This window comes from Falco cherrug, chromosome 9, assembly GCF_023634085.1.
Source record: "Falco cherrug isolate bFalChe1 chromosome 9, bFalChe1.pri, whole genome shotgun sequence".
Lineage (NCBI taxonomy): Eukaryota > Metazoa > Chordata > Aves > Falconiformes > Falconidae > Falco > Falco cherrug.
The window spans coordinates 27,915,493-27,942,555 of NC_073705.1; the positions used below are offsets into that span (position 1 = coordinate 27,915,493).

Here is a 27,063-nt window from a genome sequence, read left to right on the forward strand (position 1 = left end):
CGCTTTGCCTGAGCTTTACCAGGAAAGCAAATCCCACAAATTCCTCGCCTGGAGGAGGGGAGTGGGCTGTGGGATCCCCCCGGCACAGCAGTGGGAGCAAGATGCAAATGCACAACGTGTTTGTGCTGCAAAGGCACGCTGGGTCCCCTGCTTCTGGGAGCCAGGGAAACTGAGGCAGGGAGCAGCTCTGGAGCCCCAGCTCTGTGCATGCAGGTTTTGTACTGCTCTGGCATGGAGCAGCCCTACCACTGCTCCTGACCGCTCTGCTCCAACCAAGGTAATGCCATTGCTTGCACCCCAGTACCCCTTTTTACCTGGCTCACGGTGTGGGGTGAGCACAGACATCCCGCAGGAATTATACCCCCGTTTAATTACAGCAGCTGCTCAGTGTTTCAGCCTGTGTTTCCCACCCAAATTAGGTTGAGAGATGCTTTTGCTCACTTCCCCAGCCATTCCCAACCCTGGTTTTTTCCTTCCCATTCACTTGTCTCCACGGACCCCTGAAAAACTGGTCTCTGCCCCATAGCCCGGTCCCCTCCTGCCCCATGGATGGAGCTGAGCATCAGCTCAGGTCCCGACACACGGCTCGGGGTGACCCCGGTGCGGAGGGGGCCGGAGCGGCAGAGCGCCGGGGTGCGGTGATGGCGGGACCCCGGCACGGAAGGGGTGGCGGCCAGCTCGGGTCCCGGTCCAGGGACGGGCCGCGGGCCCGGGGAGGGGCGGGGGGACTCACGTTTCGCTGACATCACGGCGGTGCGGAGCAGCCGGGGGCCAGCAGCCCCGCGCCACGGCCGCTGCGCACCCCCGGCCCCCCGGAACAGCCGCTCCCCGGCGCCGGCACCTCCGGTAAGTGGCGGGTAACGGCGGGAGGGGGGGGGGCGGGGGGCAGGGGACCCGTGCCCCTTCCCAGCCCTCAGCCAGGACCCCCAGCGCCTGCACCCCGGACCTGGGGAGCCAGAGACGGGCTTTGCCGTTATCTCCCCACTTCCCTGCATGCCCCCCTCCCCAACCATCGGGGGCTGGAGCCTTGCTCAGTGCAGCCCGGCATAGGGAGGGCTGAGGGGGGCTCCGGCACCGGGATCCCCTGTTCCTTTCCACCCCTGGGCGCTCGGTGGTCTCCGATGAACAGGACAAAGCTTTGCAGTTTGTTATCCGGGAGGTGTGTGTGTAACCCATTGACCTGGCCATCCCAGTCACCCCTGCCCAGCGCTGGGCTGCGTTAGCCCCAGAGGGGTTGGGGGGGTGCAGCTTGGGGGGCTGCAGACTGCCCGTGGGTGCTGCCCCCTTCTCTCCTGCTGGGAGCAGCCCAGCTGCCTGGGTTCCCTCCCCAGCCCCACTCGTGCTGGGTGGCCCAGGGGCAGGGGACCATAATTTCACTCCATCTCAGGGAAGGCAGCCAGGGTGTAACCAGGGGCCCGGGGATGTTTGCAGAGGGGCTTGGTTCATCATCACCCCCTCGGGACAGGCTGCAGGACCCCATGTGTCGTCTCCCCCAGCAGACATGGGAAGCCCCGGGCAGATCTGCCTCTCTGCTTACTCGGGGGGGGGGGTTGGTAATGCAGGTTTGGGGTTTGGGGACAGGGTCTCTGCTGGGTCAGCACAGGCAGACCATGCTGGGCCTGCTGCCAGTCCGCTGACTGCCCACTTGTGCACTGAGTTCCCCTGTGCTCAGCCTCAGTTGCCTGTGTGATAACTGAGGGTTCACAAAGCTTTCTGGGGGGGTGTTTCTTCCCCTGCTCAGGTGGATGGTGCCTAAAAAAAGGGGTTAGGGTGCTGGGAGGGGAGGAGGACAAAAGCCAGGCATGACCAGGAGCATCCTTCTGGCTCTGCTCCTCTTGGCTGGCTGCCTCCAGCATGGAAAAAGCCCCTTGTCTGCAGGATCAGCCACTCCACTGCACTCATCTGAATGGTGAGGGAGGAAAAAAGGGCTCGTGACTCTTGCAAAGCAATGGGGAAAGGAAAGGGACGCCTGGTTTGAGAGCAGCTTCCTGAGAGGAGACAAGGAGCAGCGTACAAACCAGCTGAGCCATGACGGTATAGAGAAGCCTGTCTGGCTCCCAGCCAGCCCTGTGGCTCCCCAGTCCATGGTGGGGACAGGGCAGGCTGGGATCTGCCTGCCAGCCTGCCAGGGAAGGATGAAACCTGGTGGGTCTGGGTTCAGCAGCCCTGTCCCACTGAAGGATGCTCAGTGTCTCAGGGCAGGAGCTGGCTGGGGAGCCCAGGGTGGGAAGGACATGGCTGGGGGTGAGAGGGGCTGGGACTGACCCTCCCCTGCACATCATGCAGCGCTGTAGCTCAGGGCAAGCCAGCCAGGAGCCAGAAGGCTGGGAGATGCTCTCTGCATGGGTAACACATCCTTCTTCCTCACAGGCCAGGATGGCTCCTCGGATCTAGCCAGGGAGGCCAGAGCAGTGCTGGAGATCCCTGTCCAAGTGACAGTGGGACCAGGATAGAGGAGCTGCCGCAAGGATGTCTGAAGCCAAGACCCTGAGCTCCTCTTGCCTCGTGCTTTCCTTGCTCTCCTTGCACTGGGCTGTGCTCCAGCTGGGCCAGGCTTTTCCCAGCACCTCCGACTACCTCCAGCGGGGCTGGCAGCGGCTGCTGGAAGAAGGGGAGGGCTGCGCTGAGTGCCAGCCAGAGGACTGCCCAGCACCACGTGGGTGTCTTGCTGGCACAGTGCGTGACGCCTGTGATTGCTGCTGGGAGTGTGCCAACCTGGAGGGACAGATCTGTGACCTGGACAACACCAACCACTTCTATGGCAAGTGTGGGGAACACCTGGAGTGCCGGCTGGACACCGGGGACCTGCGGCACGGAGAGGTGCCAGAGCCCCAGTGTGCCTGCCTCTCCCACCTGGCCCTCTGTGGCTCCGATGGTAAAACCTACGCCCAGATCTGCAGGTTCCTGGAGGTTGCCCGTGCCCACCCTGATGCCAATCTCACCGTGGCCCATGAGGGTCCCTGCGAGTCAGGTAGTGCCCCAGGAGCAGCTGTGCGAGCAGCAGTACAGAGGCTTGTACCTTGCAGGAAAGGACAAGCAAGGGGGTCTTAACTATTCCACCTGGCAGCAAATGCATGGTGTTCACAGGGGCATGGCAGTGGTGGGGGCTGCTCCATACGGTGACAGGTCCCTCCTAGTGCCCCCACTCTGCTGCTCTGGAGCAGCTCCTGCAGATCTGACTCCTGGAGAGTTCTGGGAGCAGCTTTGCCAAGTGGGAGTGGGGTTTATGGGAAGCAGCAAATCCTGCCGGAGCAGATGGGGAAGTTGCAAGGAATTGTTAGCAAATTCTTGGCGGCAGTGCTGGGTTCACACTGGCCTGGTGCTCCTGAGAAACGTGGCTGCTTCCTGCAAATGGAAACCTGGGTTGATTTGACTTGGCTGCGCAGTTCCCATCTCCTGTTTAAAACCTGGCGGGGGGGACAGGCAGTGGCGGGGGGGTACAGGTCATCTAATGCTGTCGCCACAGCCTGAGAGGCATCAAAGTTGACTTTATTTTCTGTAGATCATCATGTCTTTGAGTTTTTCCCCCAGATATATTTGGAGGTGGAGACCTTCCCTTGACTTCTGGCTCATACTATGGTCCAGATCTTGGGGTAGGTGTGGGTAGGAAAAGTAGACCTCACTCCATCCCTCCTCCAGGGAAGGGATGTGGGACCTGGTGGTATTTGCTCCATACAGCAGCCAGGGACCTGCTGGCTGCCTTGATTGCTGACCTGACCCTGTGCCAGAGCAGAGTCCTCATTCAGCTGGAAGCTCATTCACATCATCCATCCCCACCAGCCTTGGGCTGGTGCCCCTGGGCCTTTCCCCCGCAGGAGTGTGCTCTGATTGTGCAGGAGAGCTTTGCTCTGTAGCATTGCTGCTACTGAACTGTGCCTGCTGCCTGTGTGTCCTTGAGCACCACCATGCAGGCAGGGACAGCAAGCCCAGGAGGGATGGCAACGCCTCATGGGCTGGGGGGGCTGGGGAAGGATCCTCCAGTCCCAGCTGTGAGGAGGGACTGTGTCCTGGGACAAAGTGATGGTCTGCCATGGGTGCGAGAGGAGATGGGCATGGGAAGAGTCCCAGCGTTTCTACGTGTGCCAAATGCTGCCAGCCTAGGAGAGCCCAGGGGGCCTGCTGAGGGTGGGACCTCTTCTGAGACCACCCTGCCCTCCTGTCCCCCCTCTCCAGAGCCCCAGATTACCTCTCCTCCCTATGACACATGGAACATCACTGGGCAGGACGTCATCTTTGGCTGTGAGGTCTTTGCCTACCCCATGGCATCCATCGAGTGGAGGAAGGATGGCATGGAGATGCTGCTGCCTGGAGATGACCCCCACATCTCTGTTCAGGTGAGTGGTGTGACTAGGGTGTTGGACATGGCTCCAGGGTTACCCAGCCCTTCCCAGATCCCAGGGGCAACCAGACCTGAGGGTGGTCATCCTCTGGGGGTGGCCAAGCCTGGCTACCTGGGGATGGGAGGGAATGACTGGAGCCTGCACACCATGAGGACTGGCTGAGCCAGGGCTGGTGTCTCAGTGGTAGGAGCCATCAGCATAGCTCTCTTCTGCAATTGTATCTAGTAGGTTTTGAACTTTTTGTTCTTTGGGACATGCAGAATCCTGCAGCAAGGAGTTTCCCACCTCCTTGCCTTTAGTTTGCTCTGCCAGCTGGCTTCACTTGCAGCCCCACCAGCAGGGCTGAAAGAGGGGACCTGCCAAGGCACCTGGGTTATCCACTGGTCCCACCAGCAGACTCAGGCAGTCTGTGCCCTTTTCTGCCCATTGCTCCAAGCAGGGTTCCCTTCCCAGAGCTGGCCGGGGTCAGCATCCTGCCTGCGGCTGCCCCAAATATAGTACCCAGCTATTAGAGGGTGTGGGCAGAGCAGAGGAGCCGTGCGCCGCAGGCAGGCACCAGCAGGGAGAAACTGGTGGGGCGGATGGGGGGAGGCAGGGGAGCAGGTGGGACCTGGCAACATTGTGGGGTGACGTGTGGGTCCCCTTCCATCTTTCTGCGCTTCATGCCACTCCATAGCCTGTTGCACAGTCTGACTGAGCCTTCACCCCAAGCCATGCTACCCCTGCCTGGCTGGAGGAGACTCAGCTGGCCTCCACCCTACCACCACACTATAATAGCAGCTTGCAAACACAGCTGCAGCCTAGCTGGGTCAGGAAAAGGTTATTTCTTGCTGGGGACGAACAGAAAATAACATGGTTGGTGCCAGAGCAATCCCAGGACCTCACTGTCTGCTGAAACAGTGGACTTGGGGCTCCTCTGAGCTGTCCTGGGCTAGCTGTGCCCATGGCACAGATGCCCTGTTGCTTCTGCCACCCTTCAGGGCAACAATGCCAGCATCCTCCTGCTGTTTGGGGACCAGTGGCACTGGCGACACAGCTAGGGCTCTGGTCACATCTGCAGGGTCCTGCCCAAAGCAGGACTCCCAGGCTGAGGGCAAGAAGATGCCCATTCCCACCCCCCACCCCCCGGGTAGTGGGAAAAGGGGGGACCTGCATCCCATACCCTCAGAGTGGTACTTCGTGGGGGGCAAAGAGTCCCTGGGCTTGCGTTCCCCTTCCCATCCATCCAAGCCTCATGGGGGGCTTTTCTGGCCTCAGTGCTAACCAAAATGCCCCTGTCTTCCAGTTCAGAGGTGGTCCCCAGAAATACGAAGTGACGGGCTGGCTCCAGATCCAGGGTGTGCGGGTGACAGACGAAGGCACCTACCGGTGTTTTGCCAGGAACAGGGTCGGGGAGGTGGTGGCATTAGCCAGCCTGACAGTCTTCACGCCGGGTGAGCACCACGTCCTTACCCCACGCTCTCATGGGGACGAGGGAGGGGATGTTTGGGCAGGGTGCACTGGTACGGTGGGAGCTGCTGGAGCACAGGGCTGTGCTGGGGGTGCCCCAGCAAGCTGCCATGCACAGTTTGGCTTTGGTCCTGTGGGGAAGGAGATAGGCACTGAGGGGGACAGTGTGACATTGTCCCCATGCTGCTGTTTCAGACCAGCTCAACCTGACAGGCTTTTCCCTGCCGAAGCCCCGCACGACGCCTGAGGACTACGAGGAAAGCGAGGAGGACTATTACTAGCCTGGAGATGGGATGTCTGGCTGCAGAGATCACCTTGGCCATAGTGGCTGTTCCCAGGGGTCAGGGACATCTCCAGAGCAAGCACCCCCCAGCCCAAAACTCCTTTTCTGAACAGTCCTGGCACAGCAGCCTCTTTTTGGGGTGGGAGATGGGGTGACACATCCCTCTGCTGGGTTGCTGGGGGTGGGGGGATGCTGGGTGGTTGGTGGCACAAGACTGAGACCAAGGGTGGCTCTGCCTGGGGCAGGGAGAGCGGGACGTGGTGGCAGGTGGGACACTGCGGAGACAGCCACACTGTGTGTGACAAAGACTTGGTGCTGGGGGTGGAGGCAGCGCCCCCCGGGAGAAGGAGGCCAGGGCAGAGGCATCTCTACCCTGTGTGAAGTGTTTTGGGGAAGCCAGAGCGTAGGGCTGGGACCTGGCTGTGACAGCCAGTGCATCACCCCCGGGGCTGATCTGTGTCTCCCAAGCACAGGGAGAGCCAGGCTTCTCCCCAGGACCCGGGGAACCTGCTGCCAAAACATCCTTCTCTTCTGTTTTGTTTTTAACCAGAAAAGTAGTGATTTGAGGAAACCAGACACCTGTGGTCTTCAGTACTGTCTTTTCTCTGGCCCAACCACCCACGTGGTCAGAAACACTCTGGCCTTTTTCAGCCAACATTGTGCTTTTCCTTCCATGGAGCTCTTTACTTTGCCATTTCAGCTGTTAGTTAAAATATACATGTAGGTCAAAGCCAACACAGACCAGTCTGCTGTCCTCCATCCACAAGAATTATTCTGGGGGTGAGGGAGGGTGCAAACGCTGTGGATGCTACCTTGTCCATTGTGGGGGTTCTCGGGTTGAGAAGCCCTCCTGCTCATCTTGGTGCTCACAGCTGGTCTTGGCATAGGTCCTGGCTATCTCACCACATGTGAGGATGGGGGTCCGCAGCAGACTATCCCCTGTGCAGTGGGGGTGCATCAAGCTGGTTCATTGCACACCCCATCAATTCGGATCTCATCCCACTTCTGCCCATCTTCATCTTGGGGTTCTGTATCCCATGACACTGTGGTCATCACCCAGGTGACCACAGCTTTGCCAACATGGAGGGGGCAGAGCAGCTCTGTGCCTGGCTGGGGAAGGACAGAGAGGCTCCCATTTCCACTGGAAATGCTCCATTTGAAAAACAAACAAACACCTGCCTTCCAAAGCTGGTGATTTAGAGCAAACCATCATTTTGGGGGAGTGTGGGAAGGAAGCCTAGAGCTGTGCTGTGCTGTCTGTGCCTGGAGGGGGCTGGCAGGACCCCTTCCCATGGGCATCCCAGGGCTAAGCTCACACTCAAGAGGTGCTCTGCCACCCCACACACCCCAGCCAGCAGTGTTTACAGGACTTCTGGGACTCAAAACCTCTCCATGGACCAAATCACTCCTGGTTACTTGGTCCCAGCTCCAGGGGTCTCAGAGCTGCGGCAGGGAGCCAGACCCCAGGCAGGAGCAGGCAGGATGCAATGAGTCTGGCAGCCCGGGTGCCATGCTGCTCTCCGTCCCTTGTTTTTTCTTTTCTTCCTCTTTATTTTGAGAGCTGGCTCAGGCGATGCAATTACAGCATCGAAACCTGAACAAGCAAATAAAAGGGATTTGTCTGGAGTTGGCAGCAGAGCCAAATTCCTGCAGCCGGTGAGGCTGGGCCAGCCCCTGTGCTGCAGCTTGACAGGGCACAGCCAGCAGTGCTGCTGCCCTGCCTGCCTGTCTGCTGGGCTGCCTGTCCTCTCTGGCAGCAAAGCCCTTTGTGGCTGGGGAAATGCAAGAGCCACCTGTGCCTCAGTTTCTCCTTCCATATAATAACATCCTCCTGGGGCTGCTACATCAGAGTCACAGGGTGGGGTCAGGAGGGTACCAGGGACAGAAACGTGCCCTTGGCTTTTATTTTGCTTTTTTTTGGGTGCAAAACCCACCTTCAGAGAAGCCAAGGCGTTTTCACCCGTGCTGATCTCCTCCCCGTTTTGCACACAAATCAGCTGGTGGAACTGGGCCATGCTCAGGCTGAGGCTGCTGCAGGGAAACCCGAGAGCGCCCAGAGCTTCAGCAGGCAGGAGCGGCTGGCTGGGCTCCCCGCCGGTGCCTGGGGCTGGCCCCCAGCCAGGGCTGCCATGCCAACCCTCCCCAGGGCCAGGCCCCGCTCCCCCTGCTCCCCCTGCCCCCCCTGCCCATGTACACACGGATCCAGGTTGTACAGGGTGTGGGTGCAGCACTGGGCTGTCTGGGGGGTGACGGATGGGTCAGACCCCATCCATGGCTCTCCATGTGCTTTGCATGTGATGCCCTGCCCGGACACATGTGGGCATCCACATTTTGGTGGCACTCCTAGCCTCCCTCAGCCTCGCACCTGGTCACTGTGGTATCCCACAGGTACCTGGCAGGGAAAGCTGTCGGCTCCGGCTCTTGCCCTGCAGGGTGGGCAGCGGGGACGTGGTGGCTGAGAGAGGGGGGAGCTTGAACAAGAGCCCTTGGCTAAAATTACCCAAACTGGGGGATGTCTCTCCTAGCTTTCTCAGATCCCACTATGCGAGAGGGTTGTCTGAGTTGCAGGCTGGCAGCTCAGCCAGTATTGGAGCTCCACTGCCCCCAAGATGAGGGACAGCAGAGTAGCTCCAAGGGCACAGAGGTGGCTGGTGTCCCCCTGCCCCAGCTCCCAGTTTTGCCATTTCCGGCCGCTTAAAAATTAAAGGAGCCAATATCGCTGCACAGCTGGAATCGGTCACTGCCACAGACCTTAATTGAGGTTATTTGTTGGCTCTAAAAGTGTTTGGTCAGCTCTGCTGCCAGCTGCTCAGATGCTTCCCAGAGCCCCTGCCCCTGGGGAGGGAGTCCCCCCGGGCTCTGCAGGTGCTCTCCTCAGCTCTGGGCACCTGGATGGTCCCATGGACCCAACCAAACCTGGTGTCAGTGTGGGACAGAGAGTATGCCCTGATGGCGTTCAGCACCAAATCCCTTTGTTGCCCAATTTTTGGAGTGGTTGCTTTCTGGGGGCAGTGGGAGCAGAGGGGGCTGAGTGGCTTCTGCTAGCCCAGCTGCCTGCTCTCAGAGCAGCAGCTCAGCCCAGATGTTGGGCTGACGTCAGGGATGGGGTCAGCAGGATTGGGAAGTGCTGTCGTGGCCACCACCAGCCCTGGGCATGCACCAGCCCTGGCACCTCCCAGCTGCCTGGGGTGAGCAGGGTGCGGGTGCCTCTCCCAGCACTGGAGGTCACTGCCAGGCTGGGGGCAAAGAAAGCGGGGCTCATCCTGCTGGCACCTGAAACACCTTGAAGACACACGCTAATGGAGCCAAAACTGTGTGGTTAAAAACCCACTGGACCCCAGTCCCTGGAGGAGATGCACAGGGCTGGCACTGCTGTGCCACCATCAAGCATTTTGGCCACGCTGCTTGTGTACTCGCAGCACTGGGTGCAAGGGGGGTTATTCAGGAAAAACAGACCCCCCAGCCTCTAAAACAGCTGCTTTCTGCCCCAGGCTTGCAGTTCGTGTTGCACCCGGCCCCTGCTGCAGGCTGTTGGAGGGACCTCGGCACTTGTCACTGCTCCAGCCTTAAGTATGGGGGCACCATCCAGGTCCCCAGACCACTCCAGGGATCACCATGGGTCAGGAGACCACCGAGACAGTCGGCAGCTGACCCAGAAATGACACCAGGTTGCCCTGCTCCCCGAACAGCCGCTCCAATACCCCCAGCACCTCCCTCATCCTTGCCCCCCAGTCCCGCAGCGCTGCCCAGAGCTCGCCTGGCAGCAGCCACCAAGCCACGGGGTTTGTGGTCTGTGGGGACACCCCACCAGGTTTGGCAGGTAAATATGATTCAGGAGCGAGAACACACTGTCCCTGTCCCTCTGTGCCCTCGGGGGTGCCGGGACCTGCCCCCAGCTTGGGCCCGGGCAAGAGGCACGTCTGCTCCTGCATCCCGGAGTCCGGACGGGGCCACCGGCGGGATTAGCCGCTAAACAGCGCCACCACCTGGCAGAGCCGCCGGCTGCGCCGAGCCGCGCCCCCGCGCCCGGGGGCCGGCAGAGGCACCACTGGAGCACCCCGACCCCTACATCCAGCCCTGCCCGCCCCATGCCCTCCCCCTGCCCCCGGCAGCAGCTCTGCCTTGCTGTGAGGGGCGATACTACCTAAGGGACATGGGTGATAAACTGTCCCCCGCGATGATGACGGGAGTCAGAGCACCCTCTTGACATCTGCTTTGGGCAGCTGTGGCCAGCGCAGCTGGGATGGGGCAGAGCTTGGAGATGTTCAGTTGCTGTCCTTGGGGGTGTGCTTTAACCCAAGGCTGCAAAAGGGTCAAAACGCCTCGTTGCCACCCTGCCCATCCCCATGTGCTGTGGGTATCTCCCAGGCTTCTGGCAGGGGTCTCAGCCAGCCTGAGTGCTGGTCATGCCTGGATGTGATTTGCAGCACCGTAACCTTGCTATGCTAATGGGTAAACTGAGGTACAGAGCAATCAGGTGTGGGGAACTCAACCAGAGCCAGAGAGACAAGCAGGGCAGAGCGGCCAGCTACACACAGGACTTCTGTTGCCAACCTGTCCCCATCCCTGTGGGAGGTGACATTTTCCCTTGTGCCCCCTATATGGCACCTCTTTGCCCTGCTGTGCTGGCTCAGGGAGAAAATAAAAAGAGCAAGACCACTTCCCTACCTCCACCCAGCACTTATGCCATCTGATAAACAAAATGGAAATAAATCCTCCTGTGTTTGCAGCAAATAGGTCTCCGTGGGGGGTTGCTTTCAATAATTCAAATGCTGTTGCAGAGCAGAGCCCACGCCAATGGGTTTTAATAAACACAGCCATAATGTGACATGCAATTTATTATTAAGCTTAAAACAGGAAGCAAAGAGTTTAATAAAAGCACCAGGATCCCTGTATCAGTCACAGCAAGCGGCGGGGTGCTAGCTGTGGGGGGAGGCTGGCCAAGCTGACTGCAGAGGCACACAGAGCCGGTTTGCTTTGCTATGTGCCCCCTCAAATGGGACTGCAGGGACCATGAGCAGGACATGGAGATGTGAGCCAGACCAGGGGGAAATGGGAATTAATACATGGACAAGGGTAAGGCATGAAATGATGCCTGCACCCTGCGTGCTACGCCCCTTACGGCTGCCCATCCACCCAGGGCAGCTTTAGCCCTAGCATCACGGCTTAGGTTTTGTCCCTCTTGCCCCAGACTTTCTCACCCACACCCCTTCTTAACTCAGCTTCACATGGGCAGCCCTGCCCAGCTGCTCCACCTTTGCCGCTGCTGGAGCTGCCTTTAAAAACAGGCAGAAGGAGCAGCTGAGCCTTACACTGAATGTGTATTGTATGGCTGTGTGAAGGTGAGGTGCTGCAAGGTGTGGGGTACAGGAGCTGGTAGCTGGCACTTGCAGCTAGCCTGTGTGTTGCCTACTGGGCTGCATGGCTATCCCTTTGTGCCACGGATCTGCTCCAGGGCTGGTGAAAAGCAGGAGCTCTGCAGGGAGGTGGCTGAGCTGAAGGATGGAGCTGGGTGTGAAGTAGCTAGTCCAGCTACCTCTGGAGGCACTTCTGTGCGTAGGTGAGTCACAGAACCACAGAATAATTTGGGTTGGAAAGCATCTTAAAGATCACCTAGTTCTAAGCCCCCTGCCACGGGCAGGGACACCTTCCACTAGACCAGGCTGCCCAAAGCCCCATCCAACCTGACCTTGAACACCTCCAGGGAGGGAGCATCTACAACTTCTTTGGGCAACCTGTTCCAGTGCCTCGCCATCCTCACAGTAAAGAATTTCTTCCTAATATCTAATCTAAAAATGAGGGGTGAAGGAGGTGGCAGCATCCCATGTTTATCACCTAGAAGGAAGTGGGCACTGCTTTCTCGCTGTGGGCTTCCCTGGGCACTTGAATCCTGACAGTTCCCCCAGGGATGTGGCCTTTTTGTCTCCACTCCATGGTCTTGCATCCTTTCTGTTTGGGAGGGGTTCTGGCAAACCCCAGTACATAGTCCTGCAGAGACTAGCACAGCAGCTGGAAGAGAGGTAAGAAGTGGTGCAGGGACTGCCCGTGCAGGTTCTCTGGGGAAACGGGGGTTTGTATGACTGCCTGTGCTCTGGCTTGGGGGAATGGCCTCAAGGAGAGGCAATTCCCTGGATGCAAGCTTTGCCCATCCTATATGAGACAGCAAAGAGTCCCTTCCTCACCGAGGTTGTAGGAGATGGCAGGCTTTGTCCCAGTCCAGCCAAGTGACAGCCTGGGGCCGAGCCAGAGTCTCCAGGGCACCTGCAGCTGCTTCAAGCAGAGTGAGCGGCCTCCTATCTTAAGAAGGGCTTTCCAGCCAGATAAAGCCACACAGGCAGCTTCCATCTTACAGCTTGGCTGAAGTGTTGGCAGGGCTGTGCGTGGGGCAGCTTTCGTGGGCTCTTTAGCTGGTGTTGACAGCAGAGGGTTCATGCTGGGATTGATGCTGAGTAACACCCTCAGGCTTCTGCCAACACCTTTGCCTGGTGGAGCCTGTAAAAGGTTTTAACTTGATACTGCTTTTTTTCTCAGCTGTGTTTGCTGAAAGCCCTGCTGCCTCTGGCTTTAAAAGTCCAAGGGCTGCTGATGTCACTCCGTGTGTCCACTACTGAGCCTGCAAACGGGATCTTGAACCTGGATCCGGTGAAGGAGCATGGTGTCTTGCCTGTCCCCTTGAGGTGACGATCATTGTGCAAAGTTGTCAAGAGTGGCACCAGCCCAAGCAGAACTGGAGGTCCCCTGCAGCTCTCCAGATGGAGTAGAGTCTCCTTGCAACACAGGTGGCTTTTTGACCTTCACCCATGGTCAACTGGGGGAAAGACGTGCCCTTGGTAACATGTGGGGACAGCGTGGAGATGGTCCTGATTATACCTCTGCTCATATGCTAGTCTGATGTCCTGGGTCCGCTCCCTGTGCCCAGCACCACTCCCCTTGGGCTGGGCTTTCCCCTCTGCACGGGGGGGCTGTGGCAAATAACCCGTGCCAGGGCACAGCCTGCAGAGAGCACGGGTACCCTTCGGGGAGTGCCTGGGGTGCGTTATCTCAGAGGCAAGGAGGTGCTCAGCAGGGACCTGCCTTATCTGAGCACTGGTTGCTGTCTCTCCTCGCAGCCCCCCCCCCACCCCGGCGCTGCTCTCTGTCACTTCTCTGCTCCATAACAGCCAGAGGCAGGCGGAAATGGGAGCCCCTTCCCCTGGTCCCTGCCGGAGCACGCTGTTTCGGAAGTGGGGGGGTATCTGGCTTGCAATTACTGTGCCTTTGGCTTGGCAGGCCTGAAAGTGTGAGTGATGGGGTCTCTGCAGAGCAGCCCCTGAGCCCTCATGGGTTGGGGAGCGCTCAGACCCATCAGCAGCTTCCCCAGCTGCCTGGGCTCAGCTGGTTTGGAAACATGGGAGGGAGCATGGGACAGCAGCGTTTGGCTACTAGCGAGAACCCCAAAAAATCACCTGGCTGGATGGCCACACTCAAAGCACAGCCTGAGCCCTCCTCTTTAATAACCTCCCTCTCCCAGCCACAGCTGGGGGGAGAGGCAGAAGCACTAGGAGACTCACAACTCCTGTTCCCATCTACCACTCCTGTTTTGCTGCTGTGTGTGGTGGAGGGCTGGGGTGGCCATTCAGCATCTCTGAGACATCTACTGGAGCCAGTCCTTCCCCGCCAGGAGAGCTCAGGTAGGGAGGAAAAAACAGGAAAAAAAAAAAATATCTGCTATTGCATCTTGGCTGGGGTCAGTGGGACCAAGAGGTTTGGGGAGCCCTGGTGTGGTGTGTCCTGCAGGTACGGTGTGTCCTGCGGGTACAGCTGCAGCCAGTGGACTGAAGCCTTCATGTCTGTAGGTAACAAGCCAACAGCCGCTGGGCTGCTGGGGTTGCAGGGTGGGAGTGGCAGCTCCCCCGAAGGTATTTTGGGAGGGAGGATGCTGCCTGTCCTGCCTAAGGGCTCACTTTAAACATGGGGAGAGGGCCGAAAGCACTGAGCATGTTAGCATGGTGTCCTCAGGAGTCGTCCTCTCTCCCACCACCAGGTTGCCCTGACCTTGGGGAAGGAAGGGTTAAGTTGCAGGTCTCGGCAAAGAGAATGCTTTCCAAAAAAGCCAGCCAAGCTACCCAAATGCTGGTCTCCCCTCTGCCCCCACCCTTATCCATCTCTCTTATCTGCCCTGGGCAAGAGCAGGGCATTTCCCCTCCTTGGGCTGACAAGGACCAGAGCTGGCGACAGGCGGAAGCCAGCGCTGATGGCGTGCAGGGCTTGGGGAGGCCATGGCCATGGTGTCCTGGCTGCAGGGTGGCCTCTGCAGCCGCAGATAGCAGATGTGGAGGGGCAGTAAGGTCCACCATGGGGCCAGACCCACTGAGGGGGTCCCCTGTCCCTGGCTGTCTCACACCCTAGAGACCTCCAGGGGAACCTCATTTCTGTAGTAGGCATGTAATGAGCTGCTGGGTCTTAACTCCTCTGGGAGTTAAGCTCGCATCATAGGGGATGATGGCTCTGCAAGGTTTAAGTACCCTCTGGGCACTGATATCTGGGCATGGCAGCCCAGTTTGGGGTGGCGTCATGCAGCTGGGGCTCAGCTCTGCCTGTGCTGGGGGTGCAGATGGAAGCCGGGGGGGGGGGGTGTGTCCAAGTAGCCCAAGTAGGGGTGCTTCACCCAGTGAGGGATGCAGTGTAAGGTGCCAGGGCATCTCTGGCAGCACAGCAAGTTCTGCTGACGTGAGGCAGGCTTGGATGGGCTGTTTAATTAAATGTGAAGGTCTCCCGCACTTCACAAGCTGCAGCCCTCACCACAGCCTGAGCGACTTCAGGAAAGAGGCCTTTTATTAAAAGAGAGAGAGACTCTGGCTCTGCCAGGCAGCCATCAAATGGCACATTTAATTGTCTCTGCTTGTTTAGCTGTCGCACGGGGAGGGATGCGCTCTGAGCTCTTCAGCCTTCCTTATACGTCCTCCCTGGCAGGCACACATGCTGCCTGCATCCTGGGTGCTCCTGCTGCTCTCCAGGAGGGTTGGTGAGGAGGAGCTGGGAGATGAACCTCCATCCAAGGACAGCACTGGGGGCTTGCTAGGGAAAATGGGCAGAGCCCTGGCTTGCTCAGTGCACTGATGGCCCAGCCTTCCCAGGGCTGAGCAATGGGGTTTGAAAGGACTTGGGAAAGCCTCTGGGGAGATAGGAGTCTCCTGGGGTTGTGGGAGCTGTCTGGAAGGCAGGGGGTAACTAAATGGCAGCTTAAAAGTGTCTTCTCAATTATTCTCAGGGTTTAAAAGAGGAAGAGCACTTCTGGCTCTGAAGAGGCCATCCTACTCTGGCTGCAATTTGGCAATCTCAGTGTCTAAGCTGTGGGGCAGGCTGGCAGTGGATTAGGATCATTGTGCTGCTCCTCTCCTCTCGGAATTTAAGTCCTTTGAAATATCTTCTGGGCTCTGCACCATCCCAGGTGGTCTGTTTGGGGTGCACATGGAGGGAGAAAGAACCTCTGAGTGGCTTTGCATTAAATTTGCTGGGTGATATGGAGGGATTGAATTTGGGTTCAGCTGCTGGTACCGAGCACATCATCCTGGGCCAAAGGCTGTTTGGCTGAGTGAGGGGAGATGCTGCTGCAGGGGGGAGTCGCAGCCTTTCCCTTGGCTGTGCAGGAGCAGCCATGCCAAAGCTCACCATATGAAGAGGGGAAAGGAAAAAAGATCAAGAGGGGAAGGAAATGCAGGCTTTTATCAAAACGTCCTACTTCAAAGTTGTCCAGCTGAAGTGCTCCCCCTTGGTTTAATTTGAAGTGATGTTTCCTTCAGCAACTGCAGCTAAATGGCATCAAACGAGACTGAAATGGCCGGAAAGCCTGGAAAGGCACCGTTTGGGAATGGCTTGAGGCACACCTTCCCATTAGGGTCATCCATGAAAACCTTTCCACGGGGATAAAAACTGCCAATGTTGGCATTTCTCATCCCTCAGCTCATGGCATGGGATAAAATCCAGACCTCTTTGGGAATGGGAATGGGGGTAATTTCCCATCCTGGGCACCTGGGGGTGGCTCTACCACTCTGAATCAGCTGCAGTGTCTGTGCTCATGAGCAAGGGGAAGGCAGGAGATGGACACCTGGGTGCTGCTCTGCCCTGAGGAGCCAGCACATCTCCTAGGCTTGTGGTTCCCAGCCTGCAGCCCACCTGAAGTCAGATGCTGAGAGCTGCTTTGGCAGCCCCTCCACACGAGTGAGAGCTAAGCCAGATTTCAGGGAGCACCAGGGGAAGGGGCATGAACCAACCTTCCTGATGAACCCCTCCAAACCCTCCTGGAGCAGAAAAGGTCACCCTCTACTCCCATTGCCTGGGGAATTCCTGTGGGGGGGCAGTGGGGAAAACCAGCAACAGCAGGGCACGTGCTCCCCTGTCACAGCATCCCTTAACTACTAAAAAACTGCCTGAGAGGCAAAGCAGCTGGCTTTTCCTGGGAGAGCCCAATATGCTCCTGTCTGCTGCATAGGAACTGATTTTCCACATCTGGCTGAAAAATGGAGAGAAGCTACTTTGAAGGCAGCTGTGTCCTGTCCCTGTTGGGACAACGGGGCTGGGTGCCTCCTGGGCAGTGGGTCTGTTGACTGGGAGGGCAAAGGTGAAAAACAGGCCAGCAAATCTGAAAGCTTCTCTGGGAAAAGATATGTGTCCTGGGAAACAAAGAGAAAGATCATGGTCATCTCAGCTCCAGCAGTTGAAGCGAGTTTTTAATGGCAATGATTACGTTAGCACTAAAGCCACTGGCCAGGGAGGAAAGTGAAGGACAAGTCACTTGTCACTGCGTGTGGAGGAGGGATGCTCAGTGCTGTCTGTCTGCTGGGGACTGCTCATAATAGCACCTCCAAACCTTCTTCCACCCAAAAGACTTGAACGTTGATCCAGCCAGAGGCTGCTTTATGGAATGGGACTTCAGAGACTTGTGATGGTAGCAGAGCTGGGACCCTGATCCCAGATTTTCTTCCAGTAAATCTCGAGGGAGAGATGCTCAAACATGTGTTTGTGCTTGCAGTGATGGGAGGTCCATGGAGCAGAAGGCATCCAACCATGTGCTCTTTCTCATGCTCTCCTTGATGTTTGGGAAAAGATCTCTGCCAATCTTACATGAAGCCTTGAAGCTGCATGAAGAGGCAAGAAGGAAAAAAACAGTCCTCCCATAAGAGTGGGCTGAAAGAAGCTGTAATTTCTCTTCTCCTGGTCCAGCAACCCCACGTCCCCCACAGCAGCACTGGTAGAGTTGTTGCTTGCTCGACTCTCCCCTCTCCTCGCCCCCTCCTCTGCCTCCCCCCAGCTCTGCTCCATGCACTCCCAGCTGCTCTAGGATGATACAGGCAGGCGTGGAGTTCATGGGAGCCGTACCTGTGCTTTGTCTTCATCTGTCACCCCTCCTGACAGTCAGATCCATCTTAAAATGGGAGCGAGAGGGGAAGAGAAGGAAGCAATAATTAACCTCTGCGCAGGCCGATCCTGAAATGCTGCAGTCTGGTGATGCACGAAGAGATGTCCCTGACACTTTTATTGCTACTCCAGTGCCGTGCTGCGTCTGTAGGAGGTGATTTGGCCGAGCTGGGATACCTAAGACTTTCATTATGGTTGAAGAGCCACTGGCACCTGCTGCCCTTCCTTGATGGGTGCATTAGCAGGGGCTGCCTACCACCCTCATCTGGGGAGCTGGGGGGCAAAGCTTGTTTGAAGGTGTTTGCAGACAGATTGGGTCAAGGGTTTCATGGCGTGCTTTTTGGAGTGGTGTGTGTGTGTTAGATTTAGGGGTCGAAGTTTTTTGTGGTGTGGGTAGAATACAGGCATGCAAGAACAGAGATGGCAGGGTGGTCTGGGATGGGTAGTCCCAGCCCCAGAGTGAGCTGCCAGGATGTGCCTGAGGTCTAGGGCAGGACCCCAGGTGTCAAGGAGCCTGAGCTCCCATTACTTGCAACAGATCTTTGGTGGCAGCCTTGTCCTAGACTGCAAAGTTTTCTCAATGGGGAGATGAAGTGAGTAGAGAGGCTGGGAGCTTTTGGGCTCCCTTGTGATGCTGTGCTGGACCATAATGCCATCTTGGTAAGGGATGGTGCTGAACGTCCCCCTGGCTCCCTGCAGACCCTTGCCTGGGTGCCTGTGGGTCCCTGTGCTGGCACCCTTGGAGTGGGGTGGCCCAACAGCCACCTCCCAGCAAGGCTGGGACAGCAGTGACACTGCACGGCTGACAAAGTTAGCTATGCACCTGTCTGCTCGGGTCCTGGTAGCAAAGGAGCTCAGCAATTAAAGCTACTTTAATGGCCAAGCTCCATGAGCTGCAAAGACAACAGTTGTTTTTGTGAACCCAGTGGAGCCCAGGGACAAATACAGCCTGACCCTGCATGGAAATCATGAAAAGCTGTCCACGGGCTGGTGTCTAGCTTGGTTGTCCACTCTTTGGTTCTTCTGCAGGATTGCTGTGCTGTCAATCAGAACAGCGACTGCATTTCATTACATGCCAATGCCCATTCAGCAGATGTTGCAACCTCATCTCATACAAGCGTGAGAGAAAATCAATGCCAAAAGCACTTGGCAGCCAAACCCTGGGTTGTGTTGATGGAAAGTGGCTCATAGGCAGGCTGGTGGTGTATCAGACTCCTGGTCCTCCATGTGGGAGTGTGGAGGATAGGACAGCACTGGCCAGAGCTGGATACCAGGTGTAGGGCCAGATCCTGGTGTGGGATACGCTGTTCTGCAGCATCTTGCAGCACCTTGGACATGGAAGGTCCTGTGTCTGGGGAGTGGAGCAGAAAGGACTTCTTGGGATGCATCTTTGGGATAGCACTGGCATGTTGTGTTTGTCCATGAGATGGGTTGCAGCAGCTGTTCCTCACCAAAAATGATCCCAAGTAACCAGGACTGTGAGTGGGCAGGAGCCCAGCATCAGGTTCCTCTGCTGTCTCCAAGATCTGCAGCAAGGGGCAGCCATCCAAGGGCTGTGAGCTCCCCAGCATGGAGGGTCGGTAGGTCACCGCCATTTCTTGGGTGGGAGGATGGAGGTGCCACTGGAGCTGGCACACGGAAGAGCCACGGTGGGATATTCAGGCCCAGAGGAAACACCTTGTAGGGTCTAGTGGATTGAGCTTACCAAAATAAGCATGAGTGCCCCTGGTCATCTTGTAAGGAGGAATCACCAGGTGCTGAAGGACTAGCTCATGAAACTAAGAGAGAACATGAATCTGGACCCAAGTTCAAACCAAGAGAAAAACATTTTTAAATAACATTAATTTTGGTTTTCAGTTATTTTAGCAGTGAGGGGGGCTGAAATAAGCTCATCCACTAAAATCAGAGGTGGCTTAGCCTGGTCTTGTTGTCTGCAGAGTAAATTGGGATCCTTTTCCACCTATTTTTGTCATAGAGATGCTTTGAGCAAACCCAAGTTGCAGCTGGTCATGTTTGGAGGCAGGCTGATACAACCTGCCCTGGGTAATTTCAGAGGCAACTGCAGAGGATTCTGGCATCTCTCCTAGCCTTGAATTTTCTTGTTGCAGCCTCAGTCCTGGCAGGTTTCTTACTCTACCCAGCACCCACGTCTTATGAACTGTCAGCCCCATAGGTATCCCCAGGCTGTTTTTAAGGAGTCTTTGAAAAGCCATCAAGAAAGGCAGAGGTGGCTTCTGCACAGGCCAGAATCTGGGGCAAATTCCTAGTGGAGGCAGTCTGCACTTTAAAGAAAACACAGCTTCTGCATGTAAGAAGCTGTTGCTCATATCAATTGGAAATTGGGAAACTGAGGCACGGAGGATGAGGCTGATTTTTCCCAGCTGAAGCAGGGACCTGGTAACAAGCCCAGAGATGACTTAAAGCACTGTACAGCTTCCCTCTTCTAGCTGCAAAAGTATCCATTGGGAACAGGTCAGCAGATAGAGGAAAACCAGCCCCAAACTTTCCAGCTCAGCCTTCAAGGGGTAGTTTGCCAGTGGTAGAGGGGGAAAATGCTCCTGAACACCTGAAATGTCCCAACAGGCTGCAGATGAGGCCGTGCACAAGTGCTGCCAGCTCCCTGGCTTTTGAGCAGCAGCAAGACTCTGCCTTCCCTGCACAGATGGGGGTTTAATCAGGCACAGTTTAAGCACATGGGTGTTCAGCACTAATCCAATTTCCCTCCATTCATTAGGGTGGTTATTCATCACTCGGGAATGATGAAAGACTGTGAGTCTGTGTGGATGCTGGAGAGCAGCAGCACTGCTCGATGCCAGTGTGCAGCCGCAAGCCCTTCCTTCGCCGCTGAGCCTGACCACCGGTGGAGATGGCGAGTGAGCTGCTGGATGATCCCAAACCCTTCACAACACCAAATGGCAAGCTAGGCTTGCTCCACCAAGCTCCAGAGATCAAGTCATCTTAGGCTTGTCCAGCAATCAGGTGGGAAACTGGCTGAAGCATGTGGAGGGAGAGCTGCTGTGCTGGGAGAGGACCTGAAGGGATGGAAACATGTGGCCCCGCTCTGCTTCATCAGACTCTTGCATTGCTCCTGAGGGTTAGTTGTATGGTAAGCTTACAGGGCAAAGCTGATCTTCCACTGCTCTGCGAGCCCACAAACCACCGTGTTCAGCAAACTGGTCCCAACCCTACTGAGAAAGGCCACGGTCTGTGAGAGCAGAGCTACAGGGAGTGAGTGAAGGGGTGGCCAGCGCCCCAGGCTGGGCAGGACCTGGGTATAACATCAGCTGGAACAGCCACAGGGAAGGCAGCTGCTTTGGGTGCATGTTGGCTTCTTCCAAGGGTTTGGCAGATGCACTTCCACCTCTGCCACCCGCTGCCTGGGCAGACGGGTCAGAAGGCTGCCAGAGCAGATCCTAGCTGTGCCCTGGGACCATGGCATCCAAGAAAAAGGCAAGGGATATGTCTCCCTCTGTCCCTTTCCCCCATATGTAAAGCCCAACAGACCTTAGCTTTCCAGACAAACAGCAAAGTTTGCACAAGCATGCAAGATGTTCCTCCTGTCTCCTAACTCCTGTCTTCAGTACAAATATTCTGGCTATTAAAGGCAAAGAAGTAAATTACTCTCCATGGTTGGTGTAAATTTTGGTGTGAGGTGAATGAAAGGGCTTGCAAACACTGGGCAGGAGGAATCAAAGGCTGTTGAGTGGATGCAAGTGTATTTCCCTGCTGCATTTATTCCCCCAGCTCTGGTAAATGGCCCTCGTAGCATGGCTCAGAGGGATGAAAATTACTGCCCTGCCCCAGGGAGCTGAAGGGTAACTACCAATTAGTGGCTGGAGAGTTATTGGATAATTCTGATTATCATGAGGTATCTGGGGACCCCCGGGTCATTGACATGGGGCACCTGGGCTGTGAGCAGGTATTTAACCATGTTCTGGAGTGAACCAAAATGACTTTCACATCCTGGCCAAGGCTTGGTCCTTCAGGCCCCGCCTGGGGGTCCCAGTGCAGAGCCCAAGAGGGGCAGGGGGTGGGAGCCACTTACCACCCATGGAGCTGAGCTCCTGAGCTCCTGGCCAGTCCATCCATCCTGTGCTCTTCTTGGTTGGGAGCTGGATACTAATGCATCTGAGACGCTGTCCTTCTGGACCTGGATGCTGAACACACCTTTGAGGCCCTGAAATCATCTCCAGGCTGCCTGCTGGCATGGGGTCTCCTTTGCCTCCTCACTTTCCCTCTTTTCTTTCCTCTCCTTTGCAGGATTCCTTCTCCAAAGCATTGACCCCTCAGTCCCATCACCTGAACCCCTCATTCACTCAGACTCCAGCTAATGGCATCTCTCAACCCCACCACACCCCCCGGCATCCTCGCAGGCCCCTGCCCACCCTAAGCCCATCTGCCCTCCCTCCCCAGCACCCCACTTCCCAAACCCCGGCCGAGTAGCAAGGCGCTAACACCAGCACCCCTCTACCTTCCAAAAGGGGCTGGTGGTTGTGTTTGATGGGAGCAATCCATCTCCATCATTGTAATGACCGTTCCCATTAATCGGCCATAAACTAATAAAGTAAGCACTTTCCCCTCCATCCCCACCACCCCCCCCCAAACTTCATTAAGTCTTTAGTACATTAATACGTCTTACTTAGTGTCTGCTTTGGCCTCTGTTTGTTTGGCGCTTTTTTTTTCCCTTTTTTTTTTTTGCTGTGTGTAACAGGGGTTTACCTGATGATGTTATTCCCTGCAGCCCCAAGGAAGCTTTGACAGCCCAGGTCATCCCTACGGTGGCAGGAGCATCGTGCGTGCTGGTGAGCTGAGAAGAAAGGGACAGGGATGTGGGGGGCGGAGGGAGGGAGGAATAAAAGATCCCGTACACCTCCAAATTAAATTTGTGATGCCTGGCATCAGATGGGCCCGCAGCCAGAGATTAATTCGACTGATCAAGTTATAAAGAGCGCTGAGGCGGGTAATCAATCTTGGAGCTGTCAGGCGAATAGGCAGCAGTATTAACCTGGCAGGACTCACACACACATACACACGCACACACGCAGAAGCCTTTTTAATTCCTTTCACATTGACTATTATTTTCCAGGCCTGTTTATTTTGGAAGGGCTGGGGGAAGGCGGGGGGCAGCAGTGCTTTACTTTCTCCTCTGTTCCCAGCAGCAATAGCCCCATCCAAGTGAAGCATCGTTCTCCCCCTCATGTGCCTGCCACCTCCACGTGCAAAGGGGAAGCCCTTCGCCATGAAGTTAGAAGCCTTTCGGTTCAGTTTTCCAAGGGACAACACTGGATTTTCTGCTTGATACTGGAAAGATTCAGGCTGGATTTCATCCTTTCCCCAGATCCTTGGCTGTGGTGGTACGCTTCCTGGCCAGCCCCTGGGCTGGGACTGGCCCCAGGCTTGTGATGCCCAGGACACCCTCCCAGGCAGACATGGTGCCCATGTGTCCCCAGAGGGTCACAGGACCACTGAGCTGCACTGGGTCAGCTGCAAACTGGAGCTTCTTGGAGCCAAGTCTGCAGAGCCCATAGATAAAGGCCAAGAGCTCTCTTTGGAAGTCTTCCTCAGGAATGGGGTGCAAACAAAGCAGATTAGAAGTGATGAGAGTGGGAAGCTTCCTCTTTTCTATGAGCCTTGGGAGTGACAACCTGGCAGGCAGCAGAAGAGGTCTCTACCTCTATGGGCTGGAGACCCCTGTGCTGGTCAGGTGCTGTGCAGAGACCTTGTCTAGTCCAGTCTTGGAGGTGGACAGGGCAGGTCCTACAGGCTCAGGGCTGGGAGTCTAAAGAGTCTTGAATCAGCTCCACAGAGAGAAGGAGACTTGCAGGTGAAAGCCAGGGGCAAGTCCAGCCCAGGGACCTGGGAATGGGCTGTTTCAGGAGGGAGCTAAAACTTGGGCCAGCTGGAAAGATGACAAAAAGAGCAGGAGTTTGGGGTGCTCAGCCATCAGCCAGCACTGCAGTATGTCTGGGAGACACCCAGTACCCCATGGGATCATTGGCAAACCACCCAGGAAACTAGGAGGCAGTGGGACCTCCTTGTATGAGGAAACCTGTCCCCTGCTAAGTCCTCTCTGGCTGGGGACACCTTCTCAGGGGATGTAGTCAAGGAGCAATGTCTCTGTGAAGAAGTCACTGCGAGCAGGCACCAAAAGCTGTTGGTTGTGGATTTTTTTTTGCCAGGCCAAACACATGGTGACCCACCTGGCATCCTCCAGGAGCTGAGAGGGGACCTGGCCAGGTGAACCAGCTTATACTGGTCCCCGCTTTGAACCCGAGTGCTAAGCATGACCCAGATGCATGGGGACTGGGAGCTAGCACCGCAGGGTCCTAGCCCTGGCGGTTGGTGGCCATGGATTAAACCCTGTCACGGACTGCATCCAAATGCGAGTGCTTGTTTAATGAAAAGGCTCTGGCACAAGTCTTCCCTGTACTGCAGCCCTTCTGGTCGTCCTGGCTGGCCAAGGGGCTGAGAGCCCATTCTGAGCCCCTGGGCTAGTAGCCCTTCATCTCAGAGCCGTGCTGCCCCATATCCGGGCAGGCTGGACTTTTGCAGTAGCCCTGTAGTTCTTTCCAAGTGCCAAAGCTGCAAGCCATCAGCATGACACAAGCAGGACACATGGCTCAGGCTGCTGGGAACGCTGTGGCCTTTCCAGGATGCTCAAGTGTGTCCTTTCAGGCTGGAACAAACTGCGTGGGCAGCCCAGGGGTCTCTGAGAACTGTTCTGGGGTGGGAGCTGGCATCCCTGCAAGACAAGTTGCTTTCCAAGCAAGGTCTCCCGGTCAAACATTTCAAAATCCTTTCACTCCCACAGTTTCCCTGCACACCCCCTTCAGGGGCTGTCAGTCAGGCTGCAATGGCCCTGCTGCGAGCTGGGTCATCCAACACAGCTGCAGCTTGCAGCCAGCTCTCATATCTCTGCATCCAGCACAAACGTGTGGAAGGGCTGTGCCAAGTGCTGAGGAGGGCACTTGCCTTTGGGTTGCTTGGGGTGGGTCCCCAAAGGAGGCAGAGGTTGGGGAAGGATTGCTGGTGCTCAGTGCCAGCACCCGTCCTTTGCATCCCTCTCTTTCTGAAGGGGATGCAGGGCTTCCCAGAGCCTTCTTTTGATGGCTGGTGTGCCCCAGGGGTGTCCCCATCCTCCCTCATGTCCCCCACAGAGCGGAGCAGAGGCGTAGGGACTGCTCTCATCCCCATGCTGGGCAGATGTCCTCTCGCCTCTGGTCAGAGCACATGGCTGCAGCCATTCCCCCATCTCCTGTCCCTATGGCCCCATCCCTGCCATCCTGCGGAGCTCTGATTGATGCTGTGGCTCCTTCCCCTGGACCTGCCGACAAACACCTGTATCCTCTGCCGGCTGTGCTGACCCCACCAGCTTGCAGGGCTGCAGGCAAGAGGGCTGCATCCTGGTGCCAAGATGCTCCTGCTCAGCTCTCACTGGCAGATTTTGGAGCCGTTCAGTGCCAAAGTCTTCTCCAATTAATCTTCCCCCATCTCTGGCTCTCTCCCCTCCTCGCTGGGCCACGTCTTGGGGAAGATCCATTGATCTCGGAAGTGCCCAAAAAAGCATCTGGAGCTCAGGCTAGGCTGCATTTCCCAGCACCTTCTCCAGGTTGCTGGGTACCGGTGCGGATGTTGTCTTCATGTTTGATGGGATTATTAGCATGGGGGGAGGAGGAAGGGGGAGAGAAAGCACTAATTGATCTGGTAATAAAGTTAATAGAAGCTCTTATGAGCTTGCCCATTAAGAATAATTAAGCAAGGGTGAGTGAGGGGAGGAAGGTGAAGGGAAATCCACTGAGGATGGGGGCTCACTTGGTGAAGGTTTGCAGAAGCTCTTTTACCCACACTCTCTGCCTTTGGCCTTCACCCCCAAACCCTCTTTTGTCCCTGCTCCCAAGGTCCCAGGCATGTTCGACTTCTCCAGCTGGGACTGGGGCAGCTGGGAACACAGGTCACCCAGGCCTGGGAAGGGTGAGGCTGGGACCCTCCCCGTCAGTATCCAGGCAAGGCTGGGGCCCTGTGGGAACTTGACAGGGACAGTGACGGAAGAGAATGGAGGACTTCTTCCAAAGATCTTCCAGCAAAAGGTGAGCATCAGTTTTTGCCAGGCTTTTCACGGATACCAGGGCTGCTCTGGTTCACCAGCTGGCTTGGTAGGAGCAGCTTCCCTGTGCCAGGCTGTGACCACTGTGGACCCTCCAAGCTGGGAAGGGCCAGGAAGCATCCTGGGCTGGAGACAGGGTGGTTGAACTCTGGCAAGGAAAAAAAAGCCAACCTCCAAGTACTTGATAAACACAATTGTCAAAAGAAGAAAAGAGCAGCTCGGCAAGGTCAGGGGTTAATACACACAGGGCTACTGCTACAAACAGCAGGGAAAACAGGTAGGATTTCTGTGGCTGATAACAGGAGGCAGCAGGGACAGGAGTGCAATGGGGCTGTGAGCTGCCATAGAGGGGACCAGCCTGGCTGTGGGGCAAGGGGCTGCTGGGTACGTGGGGGCAATGCAAAGTAAGCCCCCCACTCCTGCCCTGCCTATGGAACTGCAAACAGCGTGGCACAGGCTGCCCACAGCACACCCTCCCCAGACTCCCAGAGACACTATCCCCTACTTTCCCCACCTCACAGGGCTCATTGTAGGTGTGTGGCCAGCTTGGTCAATGCTGCCAGCTACCAGCACTGAGCTGGATTCCACGGCATATGCCAAATAAACAAGAAATTCAGAGGATGAGCATGATGCTGCAGCTCTGTCCGCAGCAAACAGCCATCACCCAGCTGTCGAGCAGCGAGTTTACCCAGGGAGTCTCAGCAGTGCTGGCCCCAACTGCTGCTCATCCTTGAGATGGGTCTGGAGGCAGAAAGTAGGGCCCTGCCTTCCCCTGCGGCTCTGCCCCTGCAGCGATACGCAGGCAGCCCAGACTCGCTCTGCCTGCAAGCTGCCCCAAAGAGGGGCAAAACCCCCCTGGCTCCCAGTTCCTCTGCCTGCTGCCAGTCCATCCATCTGCAACCAGCTGGGACATGCAGCCAGAGCTGGGCTGCGGGGCTGGCAGATTCAGGGTTCCTTGGAGTAGCAGGTGTGTTTTGCCACAGGCGCTGAAATGCAGACACCGGGCAGTGGGGCTGGACTGGCTGCCCTGCCACCATTGCATGTCAGCTCTGCCCAGCACCCTTTCCCAGCCCAGACCTCTCCACATCCCCCTGCCCTTGGCTTTGCAGCTTGGCTCTGGCCCTCTCTGCCCACCCCTCCAGCACCCTGCAGACGCAGTGCTGTGCCCACAGGTCTCCAGGCAGCCCTGGTAGCCAAATCCATGCATGGCACCGACTTCTGTCCTGCCTGTAGCACACAGAGCATGGCTTCATCCTTGTGCGAGTGGCACAGCAGCCCTGAGACCTCCCGCCATGGGGAGAGATGAGCTGGCTACTCCCACCAGCAGGATGCAAGGAGGAGCCAGTGCCTGGGCTAGCAGAGGGGAACACGTGGCAAGTGCAGCCGGGAGCTCCCAGCCCAGCCTCGGGCTGGCTGCATGCAGCCTCCATGAGAGGATGAAGCCTTCCCCAGTGCCCCCCAGGTCGGTGCAGCAGGTGACGATGTCTGTG

The 27,063-nt window shown here is 56.8% G+C and overlaps 1 protein-coding gene and 1 long non-coding RNA gene across 2 annotated transcripts; both read left to right on the forward strand.

Annotated features, from left to right (window-relative positions):
* Positions 1 to 714: 714 nt before the first annotated feature.
* Positions 715 to 6,807, forward strand: KAZALD1 (Kazal type serine peptidase inhibitor domain 1). The gene is made up of 5 exons (XM_055720753.1): positions 715 to 846; positions 2,371 to 2,971; positions 4,174 to 4,334; positions 5,626 to 5,773; positions 5,985 to 6,807. Exons 2-5 carry the CDS (start codon positions 2,470 to 2,472, stop codon positions 6,068 to 6,070), a joined length of 897 nt encoding a protein of 298 aa, XP_055576728.1. The 5' UTR covers positions 715 to 846; positions 2,371 to 2,469; the 3' UTR covers positions 6,071 to 6,807.
* A 9,866-nt stretch (positions 6,808 to 16,673) lies between these two features.
* On the forward strand, positions 16,674 to 21,090 carry LOC129736808 (uncharacterized). The gene is made up of 2 exons (XR_008733888.1): positions 16,674 to 17,623; positions 20,204 to 21,090. It is a non-coding gene; the product is annotated as an uncharacterized LOC129736808 (long non-coding RNA).
* Positions 21,091 to 27,063: the final 5,973 nt, after the last annotated feature.